Source organism: Cyprinus carpio, chromosome B21 (genome assembly GCF_018340385.1).
Source record: "Cyprinus carpio isolate SPL01 chromosome B21, ASM1834038v1, whole genome shotgun sequence".
Taxonomy (NCBI): Eukaryota; Metazoa; Chordata; class Actinopteri; order Cypriniformes; family Cyprinidae; genus Cyprinus; species Cyprinus carpio.
This window is the reverse complement of record NC_056617.1, coordinates 20,547,560-20,574,978: the sequence shown is the minus strand read 5'-3', so window position 1 is coordinate 20,574,978 and position 27,419 is coordinate 20,547,560. Positions and strand designations below refer to the sequence as shown.

The 27,419-nt window shown below is 43.7% G+C and overlaps 1 protein-coding gene across 1 annotated transcript in view; it reads right to left on the bottom strand.

The window, feature by feature from the left end:
- The window catches only part of LOC109087229 (protein transport protein Sec24A-like), a 49,798-nt gene that overhangs the window by 9,423 nt on the left and 12,956 nt on the right, over window positions 1-27,419 (bottom strand). Inside the window, 18 exon segments of the mRNA XM_042748375.1 lie at window positions 506-640; window positions 6,858-7,033; window positions 8,032-8,142; window positions 8,214-8,387; window positions 9,065-9,092; window positions 9,095-9,225; window positions 12,229-12,352; window positions 13,380-13,574; window positions 13,647-13,702; window positions 13,781-13,899; window positions 13,981-14,093; window positions 14,593-14,702; window positions 14,829-14,955; window positions 17,488-17,590; window positions 17,659-17,837; window positions 18,170-18,270; window positions 24,496-24,592; window positions 24,654-24,868. Of these exon segments, the coding sequence (XP_042604309.1) occupies window positions 506-640; window positions 6,858-7,033; window positions 8,032-8,142; window positions 8,214-8,387; window positions 9,065-9,092; window positions 9,095-9,225; window positions 12,229-12,352; window positions 13,380-13,574; window positions 13,647-13,702; window positions 13,781-13,899; window positions 13,981-14,093; window positions 14,593-14,702; window positions 14,829-14,955; window positions 17,488-17,590; window positions 17,659-17,837; window positions 18,170-18,270; window positions 24,496-24,592; window positions 24,654-24,868 (2,294 nt within the window).

Below are 27,419 nucleotides of genomic sequence, written 5' to 3'. Positions count from 1 at the left end.
CGCTTATTAGGCTGCTGTCTCTTTATCACTGAACGCACGCAGATCTAAAAATACTGTACACAAGCGTTTTCTTCCTCATGTTTACGTTCACTTAAGACAAAAACAGCTGTTTATGATAATATACTGACATAGTTTTCTGCTCACTGGTTGATAAATATGAAAGAAGTCAGTTCTGGCCCGGAACGATCTTTTCTGCAGAGAAATACACAGAACAGTTGGAGAACGGACACAGATTGGGACCGATGTTCTCTGTGTTCGCGCTTCAGCAAACAAGGCTCAAGTTCTTTCCGTTCCTGCACTTAAAGCACTTAAATCACATTAAAATGCGAACGCAAGAATCGTTAAGCAGAATGGACATGCACGCGTCTCATCAAACATCTGGTTATTGGGAATTTGAAATCAGTTCTAAAATGGAAACGGTTTTCGAAACCCAACCCTACATGTGTGTAAGGTCTTACTGAGCGTCATGTATCTGTGATCAGATCCCAGGAAGTGAAAGTCTGACCTCGTCTGTGAGCTGGTCGACGCGGTACAGGCCCGGATGCACCATCATCAGGAGGAAGGCCAGCGGCTGCTGCTTGAGCTGAAACATGGCAAACACACGCTCGTCCAGCCGGCCGCCGCTCGTCCGGAAGGCTTTCTGAGGAGGAGCAAGCACAGCTCAGTGTGAAAACAGCACAGACACACAGACAAAATAACAACCAAAGAGAGTCAAAGAGGAATAAAGGAACACAATGTTGGGCAATCCACTGCAAAAACTATCAGTGTGACAGTAAAAAAATCTTGCTTTTCATAATTTTCTCAAAAACCCTGACAAATTATTATTCACAAGTGTGTAAAAATATTGTGTGTTTTGAAGTGGGACGCAACCTAACTTTAACTGTTTTTAGTCTAGTAGTAAACTCAATTCCTTTTAGGAACTGCAGGTCCTAGACATAGAAACCATATCAATGATTAAGATGGATATGACACTAAGTTAGAATGAGCTTATGCAACTTTACACATTTACTATTACTATTATTAGTTACTATTACTCCACTAGGTCTAAATAGACCAGGTCTATTGTACGTTTTAATCCCCTGGAACACACTACAAACACGATGATCTCCTAGAACATGATGCCTTGCTGTGTCATAATTAAAGCATTTTGGAGACGGTGGCCGTACGTTTGTCTGTGTGTGTAAGAGTGTGTGTGTTTACATCAAAAAAGACAATACTGCAAAAACATTTTACTGTCAAGCTGTTATATTGCTGTTATACATTTATTGTCCAACATTCCTAAATTTTCTGATGCATGTCCTTAATTTAATTTCATGTTAGTATTAATTCAGTTTATAATGCTAATACTTAAAATAATTTCAAACGAAACTGACATGGTTTCTAGAGAGCAAAGGTTTTGTGAAAGAAAGACTTAAACACAAAGTCTGTAAAATAAATGGTTAAAAGGTAACAATTTTTTTTTTTTTAACATTTTACAAAAATCAAGCTTGAATATATTTGGTCAAAATCCCATGTTATAAAAGATGAAGTGCTATGCAGGCTGTTTAACACAATATTGTCTGATTAGACTGCAATGCTGAGCTAAAATTGCTAAATGTTTGCTCTCTCTCTCTTCAGCGTTCCCACATCTCCGATTTCAAACACATGAAATGTTAACCTTTTTAGACAGTTTTTCAAGTAAAGAATAAAAGAAAATACTATATAAAACTTAATGAAACAACCAGGGGCCAGCTGCATGTTAAGACAGTCTTGTAACGATGAACTGCGAGCCGGTTGAAAATCAATTCAAATATGTGACAATTCAAATCAGTTGAGATGCTAAACAATAGATAGACTGACAAATGATAGACTATGAAAGCACCAATTACACCACGTCTGTCCGAAGGACGGACCAATCCCAGCTCTTGACAAGGAGCCCACCCCCTTCCTGTATATACAGCTGAGATCCCCCAAACAGCATTCTAACCTTTCAATTCTCCAAAGAGCCCACTTTAACAACTGCATGAGCCAATGAAAGCGCTGTCACATCAAGGTGGTAAAATCTGATAAATGTACCAACTTGCCGCCACACAAATATCTCCCACGGAAATCCCTTTAAACAAAGCCCATGAGGTAGCAATACCTCGTGAAGAATGAGCTCTTAAGTGCTCTGGGGAATAAAGACCCATAGATGTATAAACTAGTTCAATCCAATGCAAGGAGATCAGCTTGCCCTTACTATGAGTGGCTCATGAAACGAATAATCATTCTTCCTTAACAATCATGTCCTATTTACATAATAGCATAACGCTCATACAGGACACAAAGTGTGCAATTTCCTCTTCTCCGAAGAAGAAAAATGAGGAGGGTAAAAGGCATGTAAATCCAAAGCAGAGCAGTAATAAGCAGAATCACTGGCTTTGAAAGCAGGGTTTGGCATCAGCATAAACTTGCTGTAATCCGGACTAAATCTCAGACATGCATGTAACTCCCCCATTCGCTGAGCTGAGGCTAAAGCAAGCAGTAAAAGCATTCTCAAAGATAGGAGCTTAATATGAACACTCTTCAGAGGGTCAAATGGGCCTGAGTTAAAGCATTCAAGACCATGATGGGAGCAGCCGCTTCGACAATGCTCTCAAACACTTCACCTCTTTCATAAAATGGCATATAAGACCTACTGAAACTGCTTGGAAACCTACATGGCAAGCAGAAATAGCAGCCAAGTAAACTTTAATAGTAGAGAACGCTCTCCCATTTTTCTGTAAACTTTATGTATAGTTTCATAAAACTTCAGTCAAACCATTCTGTTTTTGCTTCAAATTTCAAAATGATACAATTTAATTTACATTAAAAACTGCTCAAGCTGTATGTATGCTGCATCAGTGTTTGAATGATGATTAAAATGCTGTGGTTGCCTCTAATTTTAAATGGAAAAAGCACAGACAAAGCCTTAGTTTGTTTATATGAAGAGATTTCTTTTGTGTAACATTTAATTTGAGGTTTGTTTTAAAATTTCCATTTAGTTGTTATATTTCAATTTCACAAAGAAACATGCAGCAATAGACTAATAAAAGGACACCTTTTCATTTACTGTGTAATCTCATTTTGTTAAAAAAATTGTGAGAAAATTGAATTGTGAAATCAAAATTGTGAATCGCATCATGAGTTGAGTGAACCGTTACATCCCTAGTGTCTTGAAAAGTAGTTTGACCAACTAGCAGTTGCCAAGAGGAAATCAGTCTTACTTTTCCAATACAAATAAGACCACTCTACCTTTTCATAACAAATTAAAAAGTTATGACCAGTCTTGAAGAAAAAAAATTTGATGACTAACTTTTTAAGACTAGTCTAAACAGTTTATGTCTGTGAGCGTGTGGTGAGGAGCGTGTATTGTGTGTGTGTGGTGAGGAGCGTGTATTGTGTGTGTGAGCGTGTGGTGAGGAGCGTGTATTGTGTGTGTGAGCGTGTGGTGTGGAGCGTGTATTGTGTGTGTGAGCGTGTGGTGAAGAGCGTGTATTGTGTGTGTGAGCGTGGGGTGAGGAGCGTGTATTGTGTGTGTGAGCGTGTGGTGAGGAGCGTATATTGTGTGTGTGTGAGCGTGTGGTGTGGAGCGTGTATTGTGTGTGTGAGTGTGTGGTGAGGAGCGTGTATTGTGTGTGTGAGCGTGTGGTGAGGAGCGTGTATTGTGCGTGTGAGCGTGTGGTGAGGAGCGTGTATTGTGTGTGTGAGCGTGTGTGGTAAGGAGCCTGTATTGTGTGTGTGTGAGCGTGTGTTGAGGAGCGTGTATTGTGTGTGTGAGCGTGTGGTGTGGAGCGTGTATTGTGTGTGTGAGCGTGTGGTGAGGAGCGTGTATTGTGTGTTTGAGCGTGTGGTGTGGAGCGTGTATTGTGTGTGTGTGGTGAGGAGCGTGTATTGTGTGTGCGAGCGTGTGGTGAGGAGCGTGTATTGTGTGTGTGTGGTGAGGAGCGTGTATTGTGTGTGCGAGCGTGTGGTGAGGAGCCTGTATTGTGTGTGTGAGCGTGTGGTGAGGAGCGTGTATGTGTGGTGTGTGGTGGTGTGGAGCGTGTATTGTGTGTGCGAGCGTGTGGTGTGGAGCGTGTATTGTGTGTGCGAGCGTGTGTGGTGTGGAGCGTGTATTGTGGTGTGCGAGCGTGTGGTGAGGAGCGTGCATTGTGTGTGTGAGCGTGTGGTTGAGGAGCGTGTATGGTGTGTGTATGAGCGTGTGGTAAGGAGCCTGTATTGTGTGTGTGAGCGTGTGGTGAGGAGCGTGTAGTGTGTGTGTGAGCGTGTGGTGAGGAGCGTGTATTGTGTGTGCGAGCGTGTGGTGAGGAGCGTGTATAGTGTGTGTGAGAGCGTGTGGTGGAGCGTGTATGTGAGCGTGTGGTGCCTGTATGTGTGTGTGTGAGCGTGTGGTGTGGAGCGTGTATTGTGTGTGTGAGCGTGTGGTGAGGAGCGTGTATTGTGTGTGTGAGCGTGTGGTGAAGAGCGTGTATTGTGTGTGTGAGCGTGTGGTGAAGAGCGTGTATTGTGTGTGTGAGCATGTGGTGAAGAGCGTGTATTGTGTGTGTGTGGTGAGGAGCGTGTATTGTGTGTTTGAGCGTGTGGGGAGGGAGCCTGTATTGTGTGTTTGAGCGTGTGGTGAGGAGCGTGTGTGTGTGTGAGCGTGTGGTGAGGAGCGTGTATTGTGTGTGTGAGCGTGTGGTAAGGAGCCTGTATTGTGGTGTGTGAGCGTGTGGTGAGGAGCGTGTATTGTGTATGAGCGTGTGGTAAGAGCCTGTATTGTGGTGTGAGCGTGTGGTGAGGAGCGTGTATTGTGTGTGTGAGCGTGTGGTAAGGAGCCTGTATTGTGTGTGTGAGTGTGTGGTGAGGAGCGTGTATTGTGTGTGCGAGTGGTAAGGAGCCTGTATTGTGTGTGTGAGCGTGTGGTGAGGTGCGTGTGAGCGTGTGGTGAGGAGCGTGTATTGTGTGTGTGAGCGTGTGTTGTGAGGAGCGTGTATGGTGTGTATGAGCGTGTGGTAAGGAGCCTGTATTGTGTGTGTGAGCGTGTGGTAAGGAGCCTGTATTGTGTTTGTGAGCGTGTGGTAAGGAGCGTGTATTGTGTGTGTGAGCGTGTGGGGTGGAGCGTGTATTGTGTGTGTGAGCGTGTGGTGAGGAGCGTGTATTGTGATGTGTGAGCGTGTGGTGAGGAGCGTGTATTGTGTGGTGTGTGAGCGTGTGGTGGGAGGAGCCTGTATTGTGTGTGTGAGCGTGTGGTAAGGAGCCTGTATTGTGTGTGTGTTGGAGCGTGTGTGTGGTGTGGAGCGTGTATTGTGTGTGTGAGCGTGTATTGTGTGTGCGAGCGTGTGGTGAGGAGCGTGTATTGTGTGTGTGTGGTGAGGAGCTGTATTGTGTGAGTTTGTGAGCGTGTGGTAAGGAGCCTGTATTGTGTGTGTGTGAGCGTGTGGTGTGGAGCGTGTATGTGTGTGTGTGAGGAGCGTGTATGGTGTAGGAGCGTGTGGTAAGGGAGCCTGTATTGTGTGTGTGAGCGTGTGGTGAGGAGCGTGTATTGTGTGTGTGAGCGTGTGGTGAGGAGCGTGTATGGTGTGTATGAGCGTGTGGTAAGGAGCCTGTATTGTGTGTGTGAGCGTGTGGTGAGGAGCGTGTATTGTGTGTGTGAGCGTGTGGTGAGGAGGAGCCTGTATTGTGTGTGTGAGCGTGGTGGTAAGGAGCCTGTATTGTGTGTGTGAGGTGTGGTGAGGAGCGTGTATTGTGTGTATGAGCGTGTGGTAAGGAGCCTGTATTGTGTGTGTGAGCGTGTGGTGAGGAGCCTGTATTGTGTGTGTGAGCGTGTGGTGAAGGAGCCTGTATTGTGTGTGTGAGCGTGTGTTGAGGAGCGTGTATTGTGTGTGTGAGCGTGTGGTGAGGAGCGTGTAGGTGTGTGTGTGTGAGCGTGGTGGTGAGGAGCGTGTATTGTGTGTGTGGGAGCGTGTGGAGGAGCCTGTATTGTGTGTGTGAGCGTGTGGTGTGGAGCGTGTATTGTGTGTGTGAGCGTGTGGTGAGGAGCGTGTATTGTGTGTGTGTGGTGAGGAGCGTGTATTGTGTGTGTGTGGTGAGGAGCGTGTATTGTGTGTGTGAGCGTGTGGTGAGGAGCGTGTATTGTGTGTGTGAGCGTGTGTGTGGGTGAGGAGCGTGTATTGGTGTGTGTGAGCGTGTGGTGAGGAGCCTGTATTGTGTGTGTGAGCGTTTGGTGTGGTGAGGAGCGTGTATTGTGAGCGTGTGGTGAGGAGCGTGTATTGTGTGTGTGTGGGCGTGTGGTGAGGAGCGGTATGGTGTGTGTGAGCGTGTGGTAAGGAGCCTGTACTTGTGTGTGTGAGCGTGTGGTAAGGAGCCTGTATTGTGTGTGTGAGCGTGTGGTGAGGAGCGTGTATTGTGTGTGTGAGCGTGGGGTGAGGAGCGTGTATTGTGTGTGTGAGCGTGTGGTGAGGAGCGTGTATTGTGTGTGTGAGTGTGTGGTGAGGAGCGTGTATGTGTGTGTGAGCGTGTGGTAAGGAGCCTGTATTGTGTGTGTTGTGGTAAGGAGCGTGTATTGTGTGTGTGAGCGTGTGGTGAGGAGCGTGTATTGTGTGTGTGAGCGTGTGGTGAGGAGCGTGTATTGTGTGTTTGAGCGTGTGGTGAGGAGCGTGTATTGTGTGTGTGAGCGTGTGGTGTGGAGCGTGTATTGTGTGTGTGAGTGTGTGGTGAGGAGCGTGTATTGTGTGTGTGAGAGTGTGGGTGAGGAGCGTGTATTGTGTGTGTGAGAGTGTGGTGAGGAGCGTGTATTGTGTGTGTGAGCGTGTGGTGAGGAGCGTGTATTGTGTGTGTGAGCGTGTGGTGAGGAGCGTGTATTGTGTGTGGCGTACATGTTTGAGAAGGGCCAGGATGTAGAGCGGGAGCAGACGCAGGCAGGCGGGGGTCAGCAGGCCGGGCTGAGGGACGGTCAGCACAGAGGAGCGGTAGGATGCCAGCGAGTCGATTGCAGCGTTGATCAGAGCGTCACGAGCATCACTCAGGCTCGCCGTCACACAGCGATCCACGGCTGAACCACAAACACACATCAGAACAAACACACATCAGAACAAACACACATCAGAACAAACACACTCCGTTACAATGCTTCAGAAAAGAATGTAGTAACCTCTGCTACTCCTGAGGTCTGGAACATGAGCGCTGAGTCTGACAGCTTCACGTTACCAAACACTCGACTCAACAGAAGAAGCCAAACTGATATTATAAAATAATTCAGAGTGGATAAGCCTCAATCAATATCTGATATTCACCTGAGATCAGTTCAATTCTATATGAATGCCTTCTATATTCTTCTAAATATCATTCTGCAGAAGAAAGAAACTCAAGAGGACAGAATGATCTGTATTCATAATTCTTCATAAACATCTCTGCTCTATTCTTTTCTCCTTTCTATTTTCTGTTGTATTCGCATCACGTTTATTAAGTTTATTATATTATGTTCTATTTACATTTCATTAACATTGTTTATTAATAGTTTGTTATATTCAATTTACATTTTTCACACCATGTTTATGATATTAATTCTATTTTATTATAATAAAAAGGTTTATAAAATTTTACATATTCTATTTTATTATTTTCTATTTTATGTTCTGTATTTTACAATCTAGTTTGCATTTTATTCTTGTTACAGCTAATTTGTCATATTTATACTATTTTATTGACATCGTACCTCACATTTATTAATAGTTAATTATTAATAGTTTACTAGACGTATTCTATTTTATTAATATATTTCGTGAATTTATTATATTATAATTTATATTTTACTTCCCATTTTATTCATTTATTGCTAGTTTATTAGATTTATTTTACTGGGTTTTTTCGTATCATTTTTCTTGATAGTTTATTATATACTTTTGGTAATCTATTTTTATTATCTGTATGTCTGTCCCTAATTGGTTGTTGGTTCTGTATGAGGTTGTGTTGTGTGACGAGGAATATATTTGGGCCTTTAAGTGTGTCCTTCTGAAGGTCTGTTAGCAGAGTGCAGAGCTGCAGCCGTACCCATGCTGGCCAGGAGAGCCGTGATGGCCTGGACGTCGGCTCCAGCGAAGATGTCGGACAGGGAGCTGGCCACGGGCAAACACAGTGTGTGCACACGGATCCGCCGCTCTCCTGCAACAGCACAGAGGAGCACCGTGAGCATCACATGACGGCGGTCAGCTGACCTGAGGAGCAGCGCGCACCTTTGCTGGAGGTGTAGAGCAGCGCGGCCTGGAAGGACACGGTCTGCAGGTCCAGCAGGTTCTCCTCGATGTTCATCTGCACGGCGAAGCCGGCGTCGGGGTTCACGTTGGCCAGAGAGAGCAGGTCGGTGGAGCGCACGAAGAAGTTCCCGTGGAAGGTGTGTATGGACAGACCTGAGGAGCACAGCACACACATCTCACTGCAGCAGACTCGAACATCGTCCATCATTCTGACACACAGGGTCATAAACATTCTGTCATTATCTATTATCATCCATCATTTCAATTTCAAATTTTAATTATAACATTTAACTGCTTGTAGTTTCATTCACATTTTCACTTTTAATAATGAGCCTACAAGACGAGCATAAAGGCTTATGCATTTATTTATTTTTTATGATAAGAACAGATAAAAGAGACTGCGTCACTTTTCATGTTCAACACACAGTGACAGCGGAGGCAACTAAAAACAATGCTAGGGCTGGGTAAAAAAAAAAAACATTTCTCGATTTTAATATATTTTCATGAACCAATATTGATTCTTAAATCCCAATCGATGCTGTTTTCAGTTGATGAATGAACTGTACATATAGTGCGCCTCCCCTCCAATAAATCACAACAGGCTAAGCTCTGTGCTTTATTACTTTTGATATGAAACAAAGTCTCATATTTTTGTTCTGGAGCTGATGATCCCATGCTCTGCTGCCACCAACTGGACAGGGCTGGGAATTACAGTTAGAAATTACAACAGATCTCCCTCAGTGGAATCTGTCAAAGTGACAATTTTTTCATTACTGCTAAAAAAAATTCTGTACATGAAGGACAAATTTTGGGTTTTGCGTTCAACACACCTTTAGTGCAGCGGATCCTCATCACGGCGCCTCGAAGCCGATCTTGCGCGTCAGGTATCTCTTCAGATCCTTCTGGAGGCGCTCCGTCTGAGGCGGGTTGTGCTGCTTGTGGTATGAAGGGTAGAAATAGATGCTTCCGGCCGAGTATCTGGATATACAGCCTCAGGAGGAGATGAAGGATCAATCGTTAAGAGTTTCCACAGACACCAACCACACTGAGGCATTAACGTTCATCTGTGCCGATCACTATATTACACACACATCTACAGGAGAACGATGAAGCGCACTGCAGACGACCCTCACACGGACTGCGTCTGGATTCTGACCGTTGGTAATTGATATTGTTAATGAGACAGCCGGTCTTACTCACGCTTGTGAATTTGCATGATTCACATTAATAAATGACATGCACTGATTCTTACAATCTGATGACATGATTTAACTCTATAAAGCTACTGAACCATATTTGAAATGTGAATTTCTAAGGTTCTAAATTATCAACATGATCAGACTTTGCTGTTAAACAAACTCCTCTGTCTCTGAGTGATAGTTTAGAGTGTTTTATCCAGTCAGAGCTCTTTTAGTGTAATCAGCTTCAGCTGCTGCTTCTGGTGTCAGATCTTGAGTGATTTTGATCAAGTAAAGGTCAGAATAACTGCAGTAATATCTCCAGATGAACTCTCTCTTACTGGACTGAAGCATCTCAGCTTTACTTGATTCTCCATCAATCATGTTTTAGAGTCTCAAATCTGATCATCAGGATCTTTTGAGGAGCGTTTGTTTCCAGAAGCTTTACTTTCACTGTTCCTCAGCGGAGGAATGATCTTCACAAGCCTCCAGAACATCTCACATCTTCTGAGGAGCCTTTATTTCTTCATCTCTCAATCATTGCTTTATATGTTTGGATCATTTACATCTCATCTTAATGAGTGATATTAATGAGGATACAGAGCATATAATATTATTTAGATCAGTTTATGTCAGCATCTGCTCTACTGTTATAAACATCTCACTGATTTGCATTACAAGCATCAGAATTTCATCACAGAAATATCAGCATCTGCAGCTAATTCATATTTTTGCTCAGTTTGAGGCTCTAAACGGAGCTGTTTTTTCATAGATCAACATTTTATGTTTAACATATAGCCGGGTTTCCATCCAAAGTAGCAAATTTAACTTATGCACAAAATTGGAATATCGCACAAAACATTTGCGAACAAGAACCATTTCCATTCAATGAGTCAAAGAGAACAAAATTGTCACTTCTTGAATAAACTGGCACAATACATCAGTAAGATGAAAAGAGTGAAATTATTTCCTTATGAAATTAATTCTTTGTGAAGCCAAACACTCAGGAACTCTCGCAATGCAAATGCCATGCCACAAGACAACAGATAGGAAGATCTGGAAGAAAGACCATCTGATCTTTGGTCCCTTCACCCATCCTTCCCCCCGGGCACATGGTCCAGGCATCTAAAGTTAAAAATGTAACTGTGTTAAACACATTGTGCCCATAGAGCACACTGTATAGTTGTTTCCTGCTATTACATGTGCACATAAGCTAGTTCAGTTTATTCTCTAAAACACCTGAGTGCTTTGCTATGCATTTTAGACCATGTGTCTTAAATCAGGATAACTGTTACATGTGTGACTGTTTAATTTGTTTGTCTCCTGCGTGGAACTCTTGGCTGTTTCTCATATGGCTACAGTGTCTATGTACAGGAGCGGGTTGCCACCGGCTACAATGTGATTCACAATTGCATTATCTTTTCTAAACTGGCTTCTAATCGTTTCATTATGTAATTGGCATGATACAATTTTACCTGACAAATAATAAATTGTTAAATTTGATTTATTCTGATCTCTTCTGAAATCATTTCTCAAATAGATTGTGTAGTGGTATTTCTTCTACTGAAGCACCAGTGGATGAACCGTGGGGAACACCATTAGGTGCTTCAGATTCCTGACTGTCACTGACTTAACACGGTGTAGCTCTGTGGTTACAGGAAAAACTACATTTTTGTTATGAGCATGCAGGGTGTAGCTCACTTAAAGGTATTATAACCACTCTGTATCCTCTGAGTAAGTTCAGAACTGACGAGTTTGTGTCCGTGGGTTCAGTATCAGCTGAGTGTATTTCCTGTGCGATACCTGGTCCCTAATGAACAAATAATAATACTCAAATATCTAAATTAATAAACATTTGATATCTGTGATCAGCTTTCGATAGAAATATTGCCCAAATTTAATGATCATGTGAAACTGGAGTCAGATTGAACACAGAGCTAGACTAAAATTCAAACTAAATCCTGATAAATTCAGAAGCGCAAGTACAAGACCAAATACACATTAAACCTTCGACCAGGCCTCTGGATTCTGGTTTTTGGCCCGCGGGTGGACCCTTACAAAGAAAAGTAGGAGAGGTTACTGAATATAATAATTTTCATCTATAATAAATGACTTGCAGCTCAGAGCGAGCAGACGAAACACAATGAATGCGGTTACTGCTTTCGGAGGTGGATGCTGCTGTCTGGGAACACAGTCTTTAACAGTTGTGGTGTTCAACTATACAGAAATACTTTGATGACAGACTATGCTCAGGCATTTAGGAATGACCATAACAACATTTCAGATGCTGTGGAACAAGATTGGTCCGCTGGTTAGTCAGGGTTTACCGTCCCATAGCGCAGTCACATGACCTTTCTGACGCGCTTGGAATTTATTCACAAAATGCATTTCCATCTCCCATTATTCACATTAACCCTTTTTTCAGAGGTCAAAAACCACCTCAAGTGAGCGTAAAAACTTTTTTTGCGAATTAAGGCATTTTTATTTGAAATTTGTTTCCATCACTCGATTCTGATGCGATGCTTCACAATGTGCATAAAAGCAGGGTGATGGAAACCCAGCTAGTATGAGCCATAAAAGCCTGATTGATCAAAATATGATACTCAAAAAACACATTGTAATGGTTCAGTAAATGGCTCCATTAAAAAATATTTTTTTATAATTATATTATTTAAAAAAATTTTAGGCATTACAGTGTTGATGTATTTGTCAAACATGGGTCAGGTCCCTCAGAAGTGCTCCTGAAGCAGCCTCACTAGACAGCACTTCACGAGGAGAGGAAGTGATGTGTAAAGGTGTAGTAGTTAGTGACTGACCCAGAGAGGACAGGTCAGAGTACTGTGCGCTCAGCAGGAACAGATCCACGGCCACGTGATGACCAGAACAGTCCAGAGCCAGCTTCTTATAGAAGTCCGTCGCAGGACTGAGATGCTGCACGTCCTACAGAGGAAGACCACCACAGAACAGACGGGAAGCTCTCATTAACATCTAGTATTTCAAATGTTAAACTCTTCTAAAAAATAAAGAAGAACTTTTATTTGGTGTGGTTAATTATGGAAAAAATAATGTGCAGTCGCAGACGATGCAGTTTCTGATGAACATGATGCAGGACGACTGGCTGCGATAAAGTCTATTAGAATGCCTAAAATTCAAAATATGAGGGCCAAAAAAAAAAAATATTTACATCACATGATTTCATTTAGCACTATCACACCAGCTAGAGTGCCGTTTCTCCCCAGTGTCTGCACTACTGCTAATGTGATAATGATGAATACAACAGTTCAATAAACAGATTATACTGTGCTACACAGACACAATAATACCTGTTTTGATCAATTTCACAAACAAAAATAGGTCCAATCAACCTCACAGCAGAACTGTTGGCCGTCTCTGAGAAACACACAGCGGTGATTCATTACTGAATGAATCCTCTGTTTTGATCAAATTGAGTGAGTGAATGATTCAGTGATTCATTCATAAAGACTTTTGATTTCTGGATGAATCAGCTGACTGAATGAATGATTCAATGACTCGCTCATTAAGACAGCGACTCACCGCCACCTACTTTTATATTCACAGTCTCATATTTAGGTGTTGTTTCATTTTTTATAAATCGTTGCATATTTCAATATGGATTTTTTCAATAAGTCCATTATTAAGCATTATCATTATTTATGCAAAGCTTAATCATCAAATGCAAATTTTTCCTTCTTTCTAAAGCCATTTTTCGTAAAGTCTACTGGTGACTTTAAATGATCGTTTAGGGGGTAATTTCTCAGCCAAAACTGATGTGATTAATTTATGATGAATATGATTCATTAGCACATCATGTAATTAAAGATTTTAATTGCTTGACAGCCCTAATAAAAAACAAACAAACTGATAGTTATATGTGTCATTGTGCCAGTGCAAAGTCTCCAGGGTAAATAATGAACGGATCAGTCAGTCGATCGATCAGGAGGCAAACCTTGGCGCTGGGCTCTTCTCTGGGCTTGAGCGCACCGATGCCGAGGGTCGGCAGCTGCGTCTGGAACACAGACATGCGTCCGCCGGTGGGGGACAGCAGCTTGAAGGCGGCCTGCAGCGCCGGACCCAGAGCAGACTGAGTCTCCATCGTCTGACCGAACATCTGCGGCAGACTCGCCAGCAGATCCTGCACCAGCTGCAACGACAAGAGCATCGAGATCAGAGCGTCCAGAGTCACGTCTGACCAGCCCAGACCACACTCACTCACCTCTCTGCACTCCTTCAGATTGACCAGAAGGCTGTCCGGCGTCGGCACAAACACATCTGAGGGAACACAGGCCGACAGTCAGCTCACTTCTGAGACCTCACTGCACTTCTGTACTGACGGGAGAGCGCTCTTACCGTCGATGTCTGACACGATGAGCATCTGAGGCTGCGACAGGCCTTCCTGCATGTTGTAGAAATGGATGTTGCTGTCGAACGTGATGAAGCCGATCTTCGTCCGAGCGTCTCCGGGAAGCCTTCACGGTAAAGAAACAAGCGTCACACTGACGAGCGAGCTCAAGCGCAGCGGACACAGCTTCATCAGCGCAAGCACTTACGAGTCGAGGCTGTCCAGGAGCGTCTGACACACCACATCCAGATACCCGGTCTCCACCGCGTTATGAGACACGTCCAGGACGAAGAGGTAAACAGCGGGCTGCGGCGGCCTCAGCTGCGGACAAAACACTGCGCTTCAGATCGCTGGCATTACACCAGCTCAACATCTCACTTCTCTCAGACACTCTCAGTCTATATGTAGAATTTACAAATACCTGCTGCATGGCTTATCACATATGAGCATGTTATTTAACAGATCTGTACATTACACTATGATCTTACAGATAGAACGGTCTGTCAGTGCCTACATGAAACCAGGGTTATAATAGCTAACTAAAACCATCAAAAGAAAAGTTACTTAAATGATAACTAAAATAATAATAAATAAATAAAAAAATTTACTTTTAATATTAGCTAGCTGAAATGGAAACATTGTTCATTTGATTAGGATTAACTAAAACTAAAACTGAAATAAATTACTAAAAACCTCACAGACATAAACTAGTAGAAATGACAAACACCCAACAAAATGACTAAAATGCTCAAATTTCAACAAAAACAGAAAATCTAAAATGAAACATTAAACTGTTAATAGAATCTGTAATAACTCGCACCATGTATTCTGACGGGGCGATGAACTCGATGGTGGCGCTCTGCACCTCCGGTCTTTTGTGAGGCGCTCCATACGATCTGCTGACCGGATTATACATGAACTCCTCCGGAACTGAGATCACACGATTCAAAACATTCATTTACATTATTCAGATATCACACCACATAAACACCAAAACAATGCAGTGCGCACAGCTTTAATCAAGCAGAATCTCTCTTTCATCACACTAGCGCTCACCATCATTGACTCGGTGACACAGGTTACACTTCCATCTTCTAGCGTCCACGAAGGTCACGAACGGGTTGATGTACGTCCGACAGGAGCGGCAGCGCACGATGTTACTGGACGTCACCACGGGCAGTTGCTGAAGAGGACCATTAGCTGATTAATAACTTATAAGATCATTTCGGTCAGCGCGTCAGAGGATGCTCATGTTGAGATGAGCACTAGTGTTCTGATTGTGACAGGACTGATGAAGCTCTCCCAAAAATCTAAATTAACAGTTACTACCCAAATAGCAACAAAATCCATCTTTGCACTGCATAAGTGAAGCACAGAAGCTGCATCTGAACTGCCATTAGATTCATTTACACAGACTGTTTAAAGCTGCAGTTCGGACCTTTTTTTGGTTAAAAATGATCCAAAATCAATATTTGAGCAAGTACATGACCAGCCAGTGTTCAAAACTATCACCTTACTTTAGCCCGATTCACAATGGTTAGCTTATAATAATGTTTTCTAATTTGAGTGGTACGGGCAGGTTTTCCTGTAAACATGAAGTTGTCCTGGCTATCTATCGCATGTGAGGATCCTGCAGGTGTGGAGCGTTTATAGCCTTTTCTCACAGCAGCTAGAACAATTCAATTCATCATTTTGATGGCGGATTGTAATCCATAAAGGAGTATGTGTTTATGAAACGTGAATGAAATTAAATGATATTATATTCCAGTTTCAAATGTGCTTCTAATTACAGATCGCCTGGGAGTACACAAGATCTCTATTTTAAAAACAACTAGTTTGAAGGGAGCATAATTTGCTTTTTGGGTCATAAGAATTTCTTAATATAAAATTTGAATGGAATGACAATTAGAGGTTAGACTGTACATAAACTGAAATCACACGCTTATACACACACAGTCACACAATGCTGACGTTGTTAACATTAAGAATTTGATAATAAAGTTTAACAATAATAATAATTTGCACGGTTTGATGTGATATGAGCTAATCGATCGTTAGATTAAATCACCATTGGTAGCAAGATTTACTGTAATCTTCCTCGTTGGTCAGAATAAACGTGGCAGACCTGTTACTTCTTCAGATGACAATATCTGGTGAAAATTCTTATTTAGCTCATATATTCCAAGACGTAGGCTAGAATCTGTGATTGTGAAGTACAGTAAATATCCACACCGGTGCAGTGACTGACTGCCACACACACACATTCACCTCAAAACATTAGATTCATCCGCGCTGGAGCACAACCCACTCACAGAACATCATTCTGCACACAGCTGCAATCCCAGGTTTTCAAACGGATGGCGACAAAGAGGCAAAACTTACAGACGGCAGCTTTAGTGCAGCCCTGAGGTAAGATGAATGCATTTACACAGTACAAATAATGCTGAAGATTAATATCTCAAATAATGTTTTAAATACATACGTAAACGTAAAATGACTGAAAAAAAAGAAACAAAACAGCTAAAGCTAATCTAAACAACACAATTCTGGAATTTGGCGACTAAATAAAGTAATTTTTTCCTCTTCTTTTTACTGTCTGTCTATTTGATATTTAGGATATTTTTACAGTGCTTCTGTGAGCTTTTTAAAGACGGAAAACGTCAATTTCTGTTCATTATTCCCGAAAGTAAATTCAAAACACTGAATTTTTCCTTCCAGAGAAGAAAGTCAGTCAGGTTTAGAAGGACAGGAGGGAAGTAAACGATGTTTCAGTTCTGGGTGCTCGACTGCTCTCAGAATTCAGCAGAAGGCTTGGGTATCGTTTCAGTTTTATCGACTGCTAGTTTAGATTCCAATAAGATAAAAAAACTAATTTTGTTATTTGATTAACATTAATTACAGGCAGCGCGTTTATAAGTCTGCTGTCTCTTTAAAGGGTTACTCCACACACAAAATATAAATTTTGTCATTAATCATGTACCCCCATTTCATCCAAACCCGTAAAATCTTCGTTCGTCTTCGGAACACAATTTAAGATATTTTGGATGAAAACAGGGAGGCTTGTGACTGTCCCATAGACTGCCAAATAAATAACAGTGTCAAGGTCCAGGAAAGACATCGTCAGAATACTCCATCCGTCATCAGTGATTCAACCGTAACGTTATGAAGCGACGAGAATACTTTTTGTACATGAAGAAAACAACGACTTTATTCAACAATTCCTCTCCTCTGTGTCCTTCCAAATCAGCGCAGCGCAATTTTGGCAAATCTGAGCAGTACACAGGTGGCGTACACTCTTCTGTGTCAGACGCGCTGGGCCGATGCGCTGCTTGCTTTCAAACCAAAGCATAAATACACGTAAAATATGTACCCTTGTGACACGGCTGACACAGAAGACAAGCAGATCTAAAAATACTGTACACAAGCGTTGTCTTTCTTTTGTTCATGTTTGTTCACGTAAGACAAAAACAGCTGTGTTTGCGATGATATACCGACCTAGTTTTCGGCAGACATCTGCACTGCAGCAAACAGGGTGCAAGGTCTTTCCGTTCCTGCACTTAAATCGTATTAAAATCACATTAAAACGTAAACGCAAGAATTGTTAAGCAGAATGGAAATGCACGCATCTCATCGAACACCTGGTTCTTGGGAATTTGGAATCGGTTCTAAAACTGAAGCGGTTTGGATGTAGCAGCGGAGAGATGTGGAGACTCACAGAGAGATCTTTGAAGGGGTGCAGCAGCAGGCCGAGGGGAAGCTTGGCCTTGTTCAGCAGAGACTGCGTCTGCGGGATGCTGGTCAGAGTACAGCGGAACACCCTGCAGACGAGAACACCGTCAGTGAGCGCACAAACCCCACAGCAGAGCGTAGAGAGAGGAGCACTGACTCTGGGCTGCAGTTCAGCTTCTGCAGGTCCTGCGGCAGACAGGGCACCGGCGGCACGCATCCCAGAGGAAGCAGGCTGCGCTCCTGCAGCAGGTTAACGACCCTCAGCGCCTCCGGAGGCTGAGACTGCAGGCTTAACGATGCTAACGAGGGGCTCAGCTGAGCCACGGCTGCAGGTGGCTGCAAGAGAACAGAACAAACAGCAGCTTCATTCTGCTCTCAGACAATAAAGCACAAACAATCTGAGAAAAAAAACACTAATTTTTTTCAGCAAATGGTCAGTAAGAGGACTTGCTTAAGTTCATCAGCCTCAAGGTCAAAACAAATCTCAGTCGTTTATTCTTTGTTCATTATATTTCCTGAATTTAAGCATATGCATATTTGTATTCCTTTCATAACATTGCTATTGGAATTTTAAATGCTGCATATGCTTAAATGCAGAGCAGCTGAAAACTAGCCGGTGCTGAGAGAACCCAGAGCTACAGCACGAGTCTGATCTGAGACAGACGTACCTGCGGGTAGAGCTGCGCCTGCGTCTGATAGACCGGCTGTACTGAGGGGTAAGAGCTGGCCAGCGTCCGGTGCATCTGACCGGGGAGAGCCGGGAACACTCCTGCAGACACAACAACACACATCACACACACATCACACACCATTCTTCCACACACACAGCATCACCCATAACACACACACACACACACACACACAACAACAGCATCACACACACACACACACACACACACACAACAGCAACACACACAAATGAATCCATATAAATTAGTGCTGTACAATGATTAATCGCATCCAAAATAAAAGTTGTTTACAAAATGTGTGTGTGTACTGTGTATATTTATTATGTATATATAAAGACACACATATACAGTATATATTTTGAAAATATTTACATGAATTTACATGTTTATAATTGTATTCATATAATTTATATTATACATAGATACTTAATATATAAATACCATTTTTCTAAAATACTGTATACAAATGCATGTGTGTGTATTTATATATAGAGGTGCTGGTCATATAATTAGAATATCATCAAAAAGTTTATTTCACTAATTCCATTCAAAAAGTGAAACTTGTATATTATATTTATTAATTACACACAGACTGATATATTTCAAATGTTTATTTCTTTTAATTTTGATGATTATAACTGACAACTAAGGAAAACGTCTCAGGTTACGAATGTAACCATGGTTCCCTGAGTAGGGATGGAGACACTGCGTCCTCTAGGGGTCGCTATATGGGGAACACCTCGTCGTGACCCGTGTCTGAAGGATACAATGAAAAAACACCAACGAGTTGGCCGGCGACAGCCTCTGACGTCACTACCGGTGCGACTATAAAACAGGCACCGGGAAAACACGTCATTCACTTCTTCGTCTGAAGCGTGCGTCCGAAGCATGGCAGGGAGCTAGAGGACGCAGTGTCTCGTTCCCTACTCAGGGAACCATGGGTTACATTCGTAACCTGAGACGTTCCCTTTCAAGGGAACTTCGAACTGCATCCTCTAGGGGTCGCTATGGGGAACAGTATACCCACGCCGCCATGCTGAGGGGAGTGCAGGCCAGAATCATGGCGAGCACTAAGTACCAACTCTACCATTTCAATGGGAGTTGCCCCCGGGACGTTTAGACGGCTGTCTGTGACCCCCTTTATGGCCAAAGGCCTAAGCTACATACCCAACTTAATCGTTAGGGCCTCGGCCCGGTGGTAGAGCTAAAGGCTTAGAATCAGGAAAGATTCCTTTAAAGGGATACGGCTAGGAACCTAGCATTTTATACTTAGTCTTGCCTGTCACACAGGGGCTACAGCTTGCTTCCGCAAAAGCTTGCTGAAGGAGCTGTCTCAACAGATCTCCAGTAGCAACACCCTGTTTAGATAGGTATCCGAGGATACATGGGTGGAGTGGCGCCCAAGATGAACGGGGCTTTTACCAACTCAAGAAAGGGCACGAAGCAACCGCGCGAAGCCCTCACCATATAGGATTTTAGAAAGAACGCAGAGTACTAGCGTGCGAACTTACCACAGTGTGGATTTCAGAAAGTGTGCAAAGACTTCACGTGCACACTTACCATAGCATGGATTTTCTAATACTGTTCTAAGGAAGGGCTCTCGTGGCACTCTGATAGAGCAGCTCATAGATGGAATGGTGCATCTCAAAAATGTATGTTTGAGAGTCATCAACTCGATCTGTGGAAATAATGCTGGAGCGCTCTGGGAAAAACAGTGAACTCAGTCTCATATGAGAGGAGAACTCCTGAATCCAGAGTAGCACGCTCATAGGCGACCCTTCTTGGAAAAGGGGAGCGCTGCTAAACTACCACGAGAATCGCCCAAATAGCCCCTCATGTTGAGGGAAGCGATGCTTGAAGTGTATAAACGTATACACACTGGCTGAATGGAGCCCAAGGAACCAAGGTCTAATCATCTCATGAAAGGGAACGAAGCGGAGCGCGTAACCCTTACCATACAGGATTTCAGAAAGTGCGCGGAGTCTTGCGTGCACACTTACCAATACGTGGATTTTTAGAAAGTGCGCAAAGTGTTCACGTGCACACTGACCACCATGTGGTTTTCAGAAAGTACACAGAGCTTAGCGTGTGTACCTAAAGGTTCCTAAGCATCGCAGAGGGGCTGAAACCGCACGGGAGAGGCAAGCTCAAATTTTATAAACCTCTAGCGAGGGGAGCATCACCTGAGGCAGCATATACAAGAAGACTTCTGTAACTGCCACCTTCACTTCCCGCTGGATGCGACAGCACCTAAGCGGCCAGGAGACCCCTCAGGGTGACCTGGCCTGACATCCATGAAATTCCCTGCAGTGCTGTGCCAGGCCTGATGATCAAGGAGGCTCCCGCAGAAACCTGTTATCTCAGCCGCCTAATACCGGAACATGAAGCCGGATGGCTGGTGCTGACGAGTGTTTAGTAAACACTGTAACTGAGCACTGCAAAGGAAACTCACAGAGTTTATTAGTAGACACATAACCACCAGCAATTTACACATAAGTATATACAGAAAGGGTGGCTAACCTCAGTATCAGAAAGTGTTAAAGATATAACATCATCCTCCCGAGGCCATTATGAGCGCGGAAGGGAAAGTCCCTCTTTAAACCATTCAGACAGATCCACCTGAAATTCTCACGAGCTCATTCTCCTCCATGCCTCAGCAGCGGCAGGTCCTGAACCGCGGGAAGCAGATGGCTGCCTTTTTTTTTTTCCTCGGAAAGAGAGACGAACGAGAGCGGAGCTTTTTCCTTGAAAAAACGCTCGCAATGCACGCAGATTGCCTCCTCAAAGACATCGCGTGCGTGCTCTTTACCCAAACAAATGACGTAAAGATTGTGCGTGTCATCGGGTGTCAAATAACGCCGACACAGATGCACACATCGTCTAAACGCTTGCTAGTAGTCGCCATGATAGACAGAGAAAGAGCGCTCTTACCGGTCCTTTCAGATGCACGCTTCAAACAAAACGGTCAGTTTTGAAGACGAAGAAGAGAATGACGTGTTATCCCGGCGCCTGTTTTATAGTCGCACCGGTAGTGACGTCAGAGGCTGTCGCCGGCCAACTCGTTGGTGTTTTTTCATTGTATGCTTCAGACACAGGTCACGACGAGGTGTTCCCCATAGCGACCCCTAGAGGACGCAGTTCGAAGTTCCCTTGAAAGGGAATCCCAAATTCAGTATCTCAGAAAATTAGAATATAACTTAAGACCAATACAAAGAAAGGATTTTTAGAAATCTTGGCCAACTAAAAAGTATAAAAATGAAAAGTATGAGCATGTACTGCACTCAATACTTAGTTGGGGCTCCTTTTGCCTGAATTACTGCAGCAATGCGGCGTGGCATGGAGTCGATCAGTCTGTGGCACTGCTAAGGTGTTATGAGAGCCCAGGTTGCTCTGACAGTGGCCTTCAGCTCTTCTGCATTTTGGTCCTGGCATATTTCATCTTCCTCTTCCCAGTATCCCATAGATTTTCTATGGGGTTAAGGTCAGGCGAGTTTGCTGGTTTTGCTGGCCAATTAAGAACAGGGATACCATGGTCCTTAAACCAGGTACTGGAAGCTTTGGCACTGTGTGCAGGTGCCAAGTCCTGTTGGAAAATGAAATCTGCATCTCCATAAAGTTGGTCAGCAGCAGGAAGCATGAAGTGCTCTAAAACTTCTTGGTATACGGCTGCGTTGACCTTGGACCTCAGAAAACACAGTGGACCAACACCAGCAGATGACATGGCACCCCAAACCATCACTGACTGTGGAAACTTTACACTGGACCTCAAGAAACGTGGATTGTGTGCCTCTCCTCTCTTCCTCCAGACTCTGGGACCCTGATATCCAAAGGAAATGCAAAATTTACTTTCATCAGGGAAAGAGTCAGAGTCCTTTTTGTCTTTAGCCCAGGTGAGACGCTTCTGACGCTGTCTGTTGTTCAAGAGTGTCTTGACACAAGGAATGCGACAGCTGAAACCCATGTCTTGCATACGTCTGTGTGTAGTGGTTCTTGAAGCACTGACTCCAGCTGCAGTCCACTCTTTGTGAATCTCCCCCACATTTTTGAATGGGTTTTGTTTCACAATCCTCTCCAGGGTGCGGTTATCCCTATTGCTTGTACACTTTTTTCTATCACATCTTTTCCTTCCCTTCGCCTCTCTATTAATGTGCTTGGACACAGAGCTCTGTGAACAGCCAGCCTCTTTTGCAATGACCTTTTGTGTCTTGCCCTCCTTGTGCAAGGTGTCAATGGTTGTCTTTTGGACAACTGTAAAGTCAGCAGTTTTCCCCATGATTGTGTAGCCTACAGAACTAGACTGAGAGACCCTTTAAAGGCCTTTGCAGGTGTTTTGAGTTAATTAACTGATTAGAGTGTGGCACCAGGTGTCTTCAATATTGAACCTTTTCACAATATTCTAGTTTTCTGAGATACTGAATTTGGGATTTTCCTTAGTTGTCAGTTATAATAATCAAAATTGAGTGTGGATATAGGTTTGTTATATATTGGTCTTTTTGTAATGAATGAATATAATATACAAGTTTAAATTTTTGAATGGAATTAGTGAAATAAATCAACTTTTTGATGATATTCTAATTATATGGCCAGCACCTGTACATAATAAATATTCAAAATGCACACATATATTTTCTAAACAAAAACTTTTATTTTGGACGCGATTAATTGTTTGACAGCACTAATGTAAATACATGTACATATTTTCAACAGATATATATGTGTGTGTTTTACATATATACACATAATAAATGTACACAGTTTTAATAAAGTCTTATGAAGGGATACAATCACTTTAGAAGATGAACAGATTTCATTTAAGAATGATTACATTTCTTTTAATATATAGCCCTGGTTTACAATTAAGGCTTTTTACTTTGCTTACTATGCAAGTGTTTTGCAACAGGATGCACTCATCATTTTTGACATTTTGTCCCCTCTCTGGAGCACCTATAGTATTACCTGCGAGACCCTGACGCGTCCCTGGTTAATAGGCATGGGCCGATTACCGGTTTCAAGGTATACCGTGATTTGAAAATGTCATGGTTTCAAAACCACTAATATTTTCCATTATACCGTTCCTGCGGTATGTGCGAACGTTCAGTCACGTGTGTGTAGGATGGACGAACTTAAAGCGTTAGTTCAGCCAAAAATGGAAATTATGTCATTAATGACTCACCCTCATGTCGTTCCAAACCCGTAAGACCTCCGTTCATCTTCGGAACACAGTTTAAGATATTTTAGATTTAGTCCGAGAGCTTTCTGTCTCTCCATTGAGAATGTATGTACGGTATACTGTCCACGTCCAGAAAGGTAATAAAAACATCTTCAAAGTAGTCCATGTGACATCAGAGGGTCCGTTAGAATTTATTGAAGCATCGAAAATACATTTTGCTCCAAAAATAACAAAAATGATGACTTTATTCAGGACAGTCTTCTCTTCCGGGTCTGTTGTGAGCGCGTTCACAACACTGCAGTGACGCCGCTGACGTATGACGCTGCTGACGTGTTCTCTGGTGCGCCCAATAACAAAGAAAACACGTCAGCAGACCCGGAAGAGAAGAAAATGCTGAATAAAGTTGTCATTTTTGATATTTTTGGACCAAAATGTATTTTCGATGCTTCAGTAAATTCTAACGGACCCTCTGATGTCACATGGACTACTTTGAAGATGTTTTTATTACCTTTCGGGACGTGGACAGTATACCGTACATACATTCTCAATGGAGGGACAGAAAGCTCTCGGACTAAATCTAAAATATTTTATACTGTGTTCCGAAGATGAACGGAGGTCTTACGGGTTTGGAACGACATGAGGGTGAGTCATTAATGACATAATTTTCATTTTTGGCTGAACTAAGGCTTTAAGGCCTGGGTACACTTCACATTCAGCGTTCCTTTTCATCTCGCGCACAGCCGCGTCCGCACAGCTTTCAAAAGTATACTCAACCGCAGATGACCGTGGACGGATGAACTCGACACATTCGCAGTACCACGGGGTGAGCGGCTGTCCACGAGCCCTCTTCATTACGAAAATAACGTAATGCTGAAGATGCGCAGACGGCCGAAATATACTCTGGCCTTTACTTGATCGGCAACCGGCCGTTTTTTGCCTTATTGCAACTCTCTGTTCTGGATAATATCTGGGTGAGCTGTCTCTCTCACTCACTCACAACCCTCTACGGACACCTTGGCAATTGAATCGCCATTGGCTAATATTAGACATCATTTAGTTGCCGGAATGAAGATTTAGTCGCATATGCGATTGATTCACTCACAATGTAGAGGGTTGACTCATGCGGCTCTCTTACCGTCACTGTGTGCAGGAGGTGTTCCACTCACGGCTGCTGAAGGAGGAAGAGGAGGTGTTCCACTCACGGCCGCTGGAGGAGGAAGAGGAGGTGCACGCTGGTGGAGGAGGAAGAGGAGGCCCGAATGCAGGAGGAGGAAGAGGAGGTGTTCCTCTCACGGCTGCTGAAGGAGGAAGAGGAGGACCGAATGCAGGAGGAGGAAGAGGAGGTGTTCCTCTCACAGCCCCTGGAGGAGGAAGAGGAGGACCGAATGCAGGAGGAGGAAGAGGAGGTGTTCCTCTCACGGCCGCTGGAGGAGGAAGAGGAGGTCCGGCCCCTTGAGGAGGAGGACCAAATGTCTGAGGGGGAGTCATAACATTCAGCGCAGGAGGAGCTACACGTCAGAAGAGGAGAAAGCAGAACATCAATGAGCATTACACAACACTATCAAGGAATAAAGCTATTCACTCTGCATAATCTGAACCAGCATTGGCTTCACCATCTCATTCAAACGGTCCTGCAGTGAATGAAAAGGAACTTCTAAAAGCAGAAATACTACATGCAGCTCAATTAACGTGAGGTCATTAAATAATAACAGCAGAATCAGAGTGACCAAGTTGTGCCAAACATTCAATGAGGTTTCATTTATGTCATGAATAACAAGTTCAGTTGAGGTCAAAAGTTTACACCCTCCTTTCAGAATCTGCTAAATGTTAATTATTTTACCAAAATAAGAGGGATCATACAAAATGCATGTTATTGTTTATTTAGTACTGACCTGAATAAGATAGTTCACGTAAAAGATGTTCACATATAGTCACAAGAGAAAATAATAGTTAAATTTATAAAAATGAACCTGTTCAAAAGTTTACATCGCCTTGATTTTTAACACTGTGTTGTTAGCTGATTGATCCACAGCTGTGTTTTTGTGTTTAGTGACAGTTGTTCATGAGTCCCTTGTTTGTGCTGAACAGTTAAACTGTCTGCTGTTCTTCAGAAAAATACTTCAGCTCCCACAAATTCTTTGGTTTTCCAGCATTTTTGAGTATTTGAACCCTTTCCAGCAGTGACTGTATGATTTTGAGATCCATCTTTTCACACTGAGGACAACTGAGGGACTCAAACTCAACTATTACAGAAGGTTCAAACACTCACTGATGCTCCAGAAGAAGAAACCATGCATTAAAAGCATGTAGCTTCTAAAGGGAAGTATGAACTGTATATGGATGCTCATGCAAATAGAGTAGCACTAAAGAGCATTCATCAAGCTGGAAATGTTCATCTATTCATGTATGTTAATTTGAGTGCAGATAAACAGTGACGAGGTGCTATCTGCGTGTGAGTGAGTGTGTGAGAGGGCGTGAGGGTTTGTATGTGTGTGTGTGAGTGTGCGCGTGCGTTAATGTGTGTGTGAGAGAGTGTGTGTGCACGAGTGTGTGCGTGTGAGTCCATGCGTGTGAGAGTGTGAATGAGTGCGCGTGTGAATGAGTGCGCGTGTGAGCGAGTGAGTGAGTGAGTGAGTGTGCGTGTGAGTGCACGTGTGTGAGTGATTGTGCATGTGAGTGAGTGTGTGTGCGTGTGAGTGAGTAAGCATGTGAGTTAGTGCATGTGTGAGGGAGTGACTGTGTGTGTGTGTGTGAGTGAGTGAGTGAGTGAGTGAGTGAGCGTGCGTAAGTAAGTGAGTGTGCGCGAGTGAGTGAGTGTGCACATGTGAGTGAGTGAGTGAGCGCGTGTGTGTGAGTGTGTGCGTGTGAGTGAGTGTGCACATGTGATTGAGTGAGCGTGCGCGTGTGACAGTGTGTGCGTGTGAGTGAGTGAGGGTGCACATGTGTGTGAGCGAGCGCGTGTGAGTGAGTGTGAGTGTACGTGTGAGTGTACGTGTGTGAGTGAGTGAGCGTGTGAGTGAGTGATTGTGCGTGTGTGAGTGAGCGAGTGTGCGTGTGTGAGTGAGTGTGCGAGTGTGAGTGAGTGTGCGCGTGTGAGAGTAAGCGTGTGTGAGTGAGTGTGTGCGCGTGTGTGAGTGAGTGTGCACGTGTGAGTGAGTGTGTGTGCACGTGTGAGTGAGTGTGCGCGTGTGTGAGTGAGTGTGCGCGTGTGTGTGAGTGAGTGAGTGTGTCCGTGTGTGAGTGTGTGTGCACGTGTGAGTGTGTGCGAGTGTGCGTGTGTGTGAGTGAGCGAGTCGACACGCGTGTGAGTGAGTGAGCACGTGTGTGTGAGTGAGTGTGCACATGTGAGTGAGTGAGTGTGTGAGTCGTGTGTGAGTGAGTGTGTGCGCGTGTGTGAGTGAGTGTGCACGTGTGAGTGAGTGTGTGTGCACGTGTGAGTGAGTGAGTGCGCGTGTGTGAGTGAGTGTGCGTGAGTGAGTGTGCACGTGTGAGTGAGTGAGTGTGAGGGAGTGAGTGTGCACATGTGAGTGAGTGAGTGTGCGCGTGTGAGTGTGCATGTGTGTGAGCGCGTGTGTGAGTGAGTGAGCACGTGTGAGTGAGCGAGTGTGCGCGTGAGTGAGTGACTGTGCACGAGTGAGTGACTGTGCACGAGTGAGTAACTGTGTGTGTGTGTGTGTGCGCGAGTGAGTGAGTGACTGTGTGTGTGTGTGTATGCACGCGTGAGTGTGTGAGTGCGTGAGTGTGTGTGCATGAGTGAGTGAGTGAGTGAGTGAGTGCATGAGTGAGTGAGTGAGTGAGTGTGTGCAGGAGTGAGTGAGTGTGTGCGTGTGAGTGAGTGAGCGAGTGTGCGCGTGAGTGAGTGAGTGAGTGACTGTGCACGAGTGAGTAACTGTGTGTGTGTGTGTGTGCGCGAGTGTGAGTGAGTGTGTGTGTGTGTGCAAGCGTGAGTGAGTGTGTGTGTGTGTGAGTGAGTGTGTGTGTGTGATGAGTGTGAGTGAGTGTGCGTGTGAGTGAGTGAGTGAGTGTGTGAGTGAGTGAGTGAGTGAGTGAGTGCGTGAG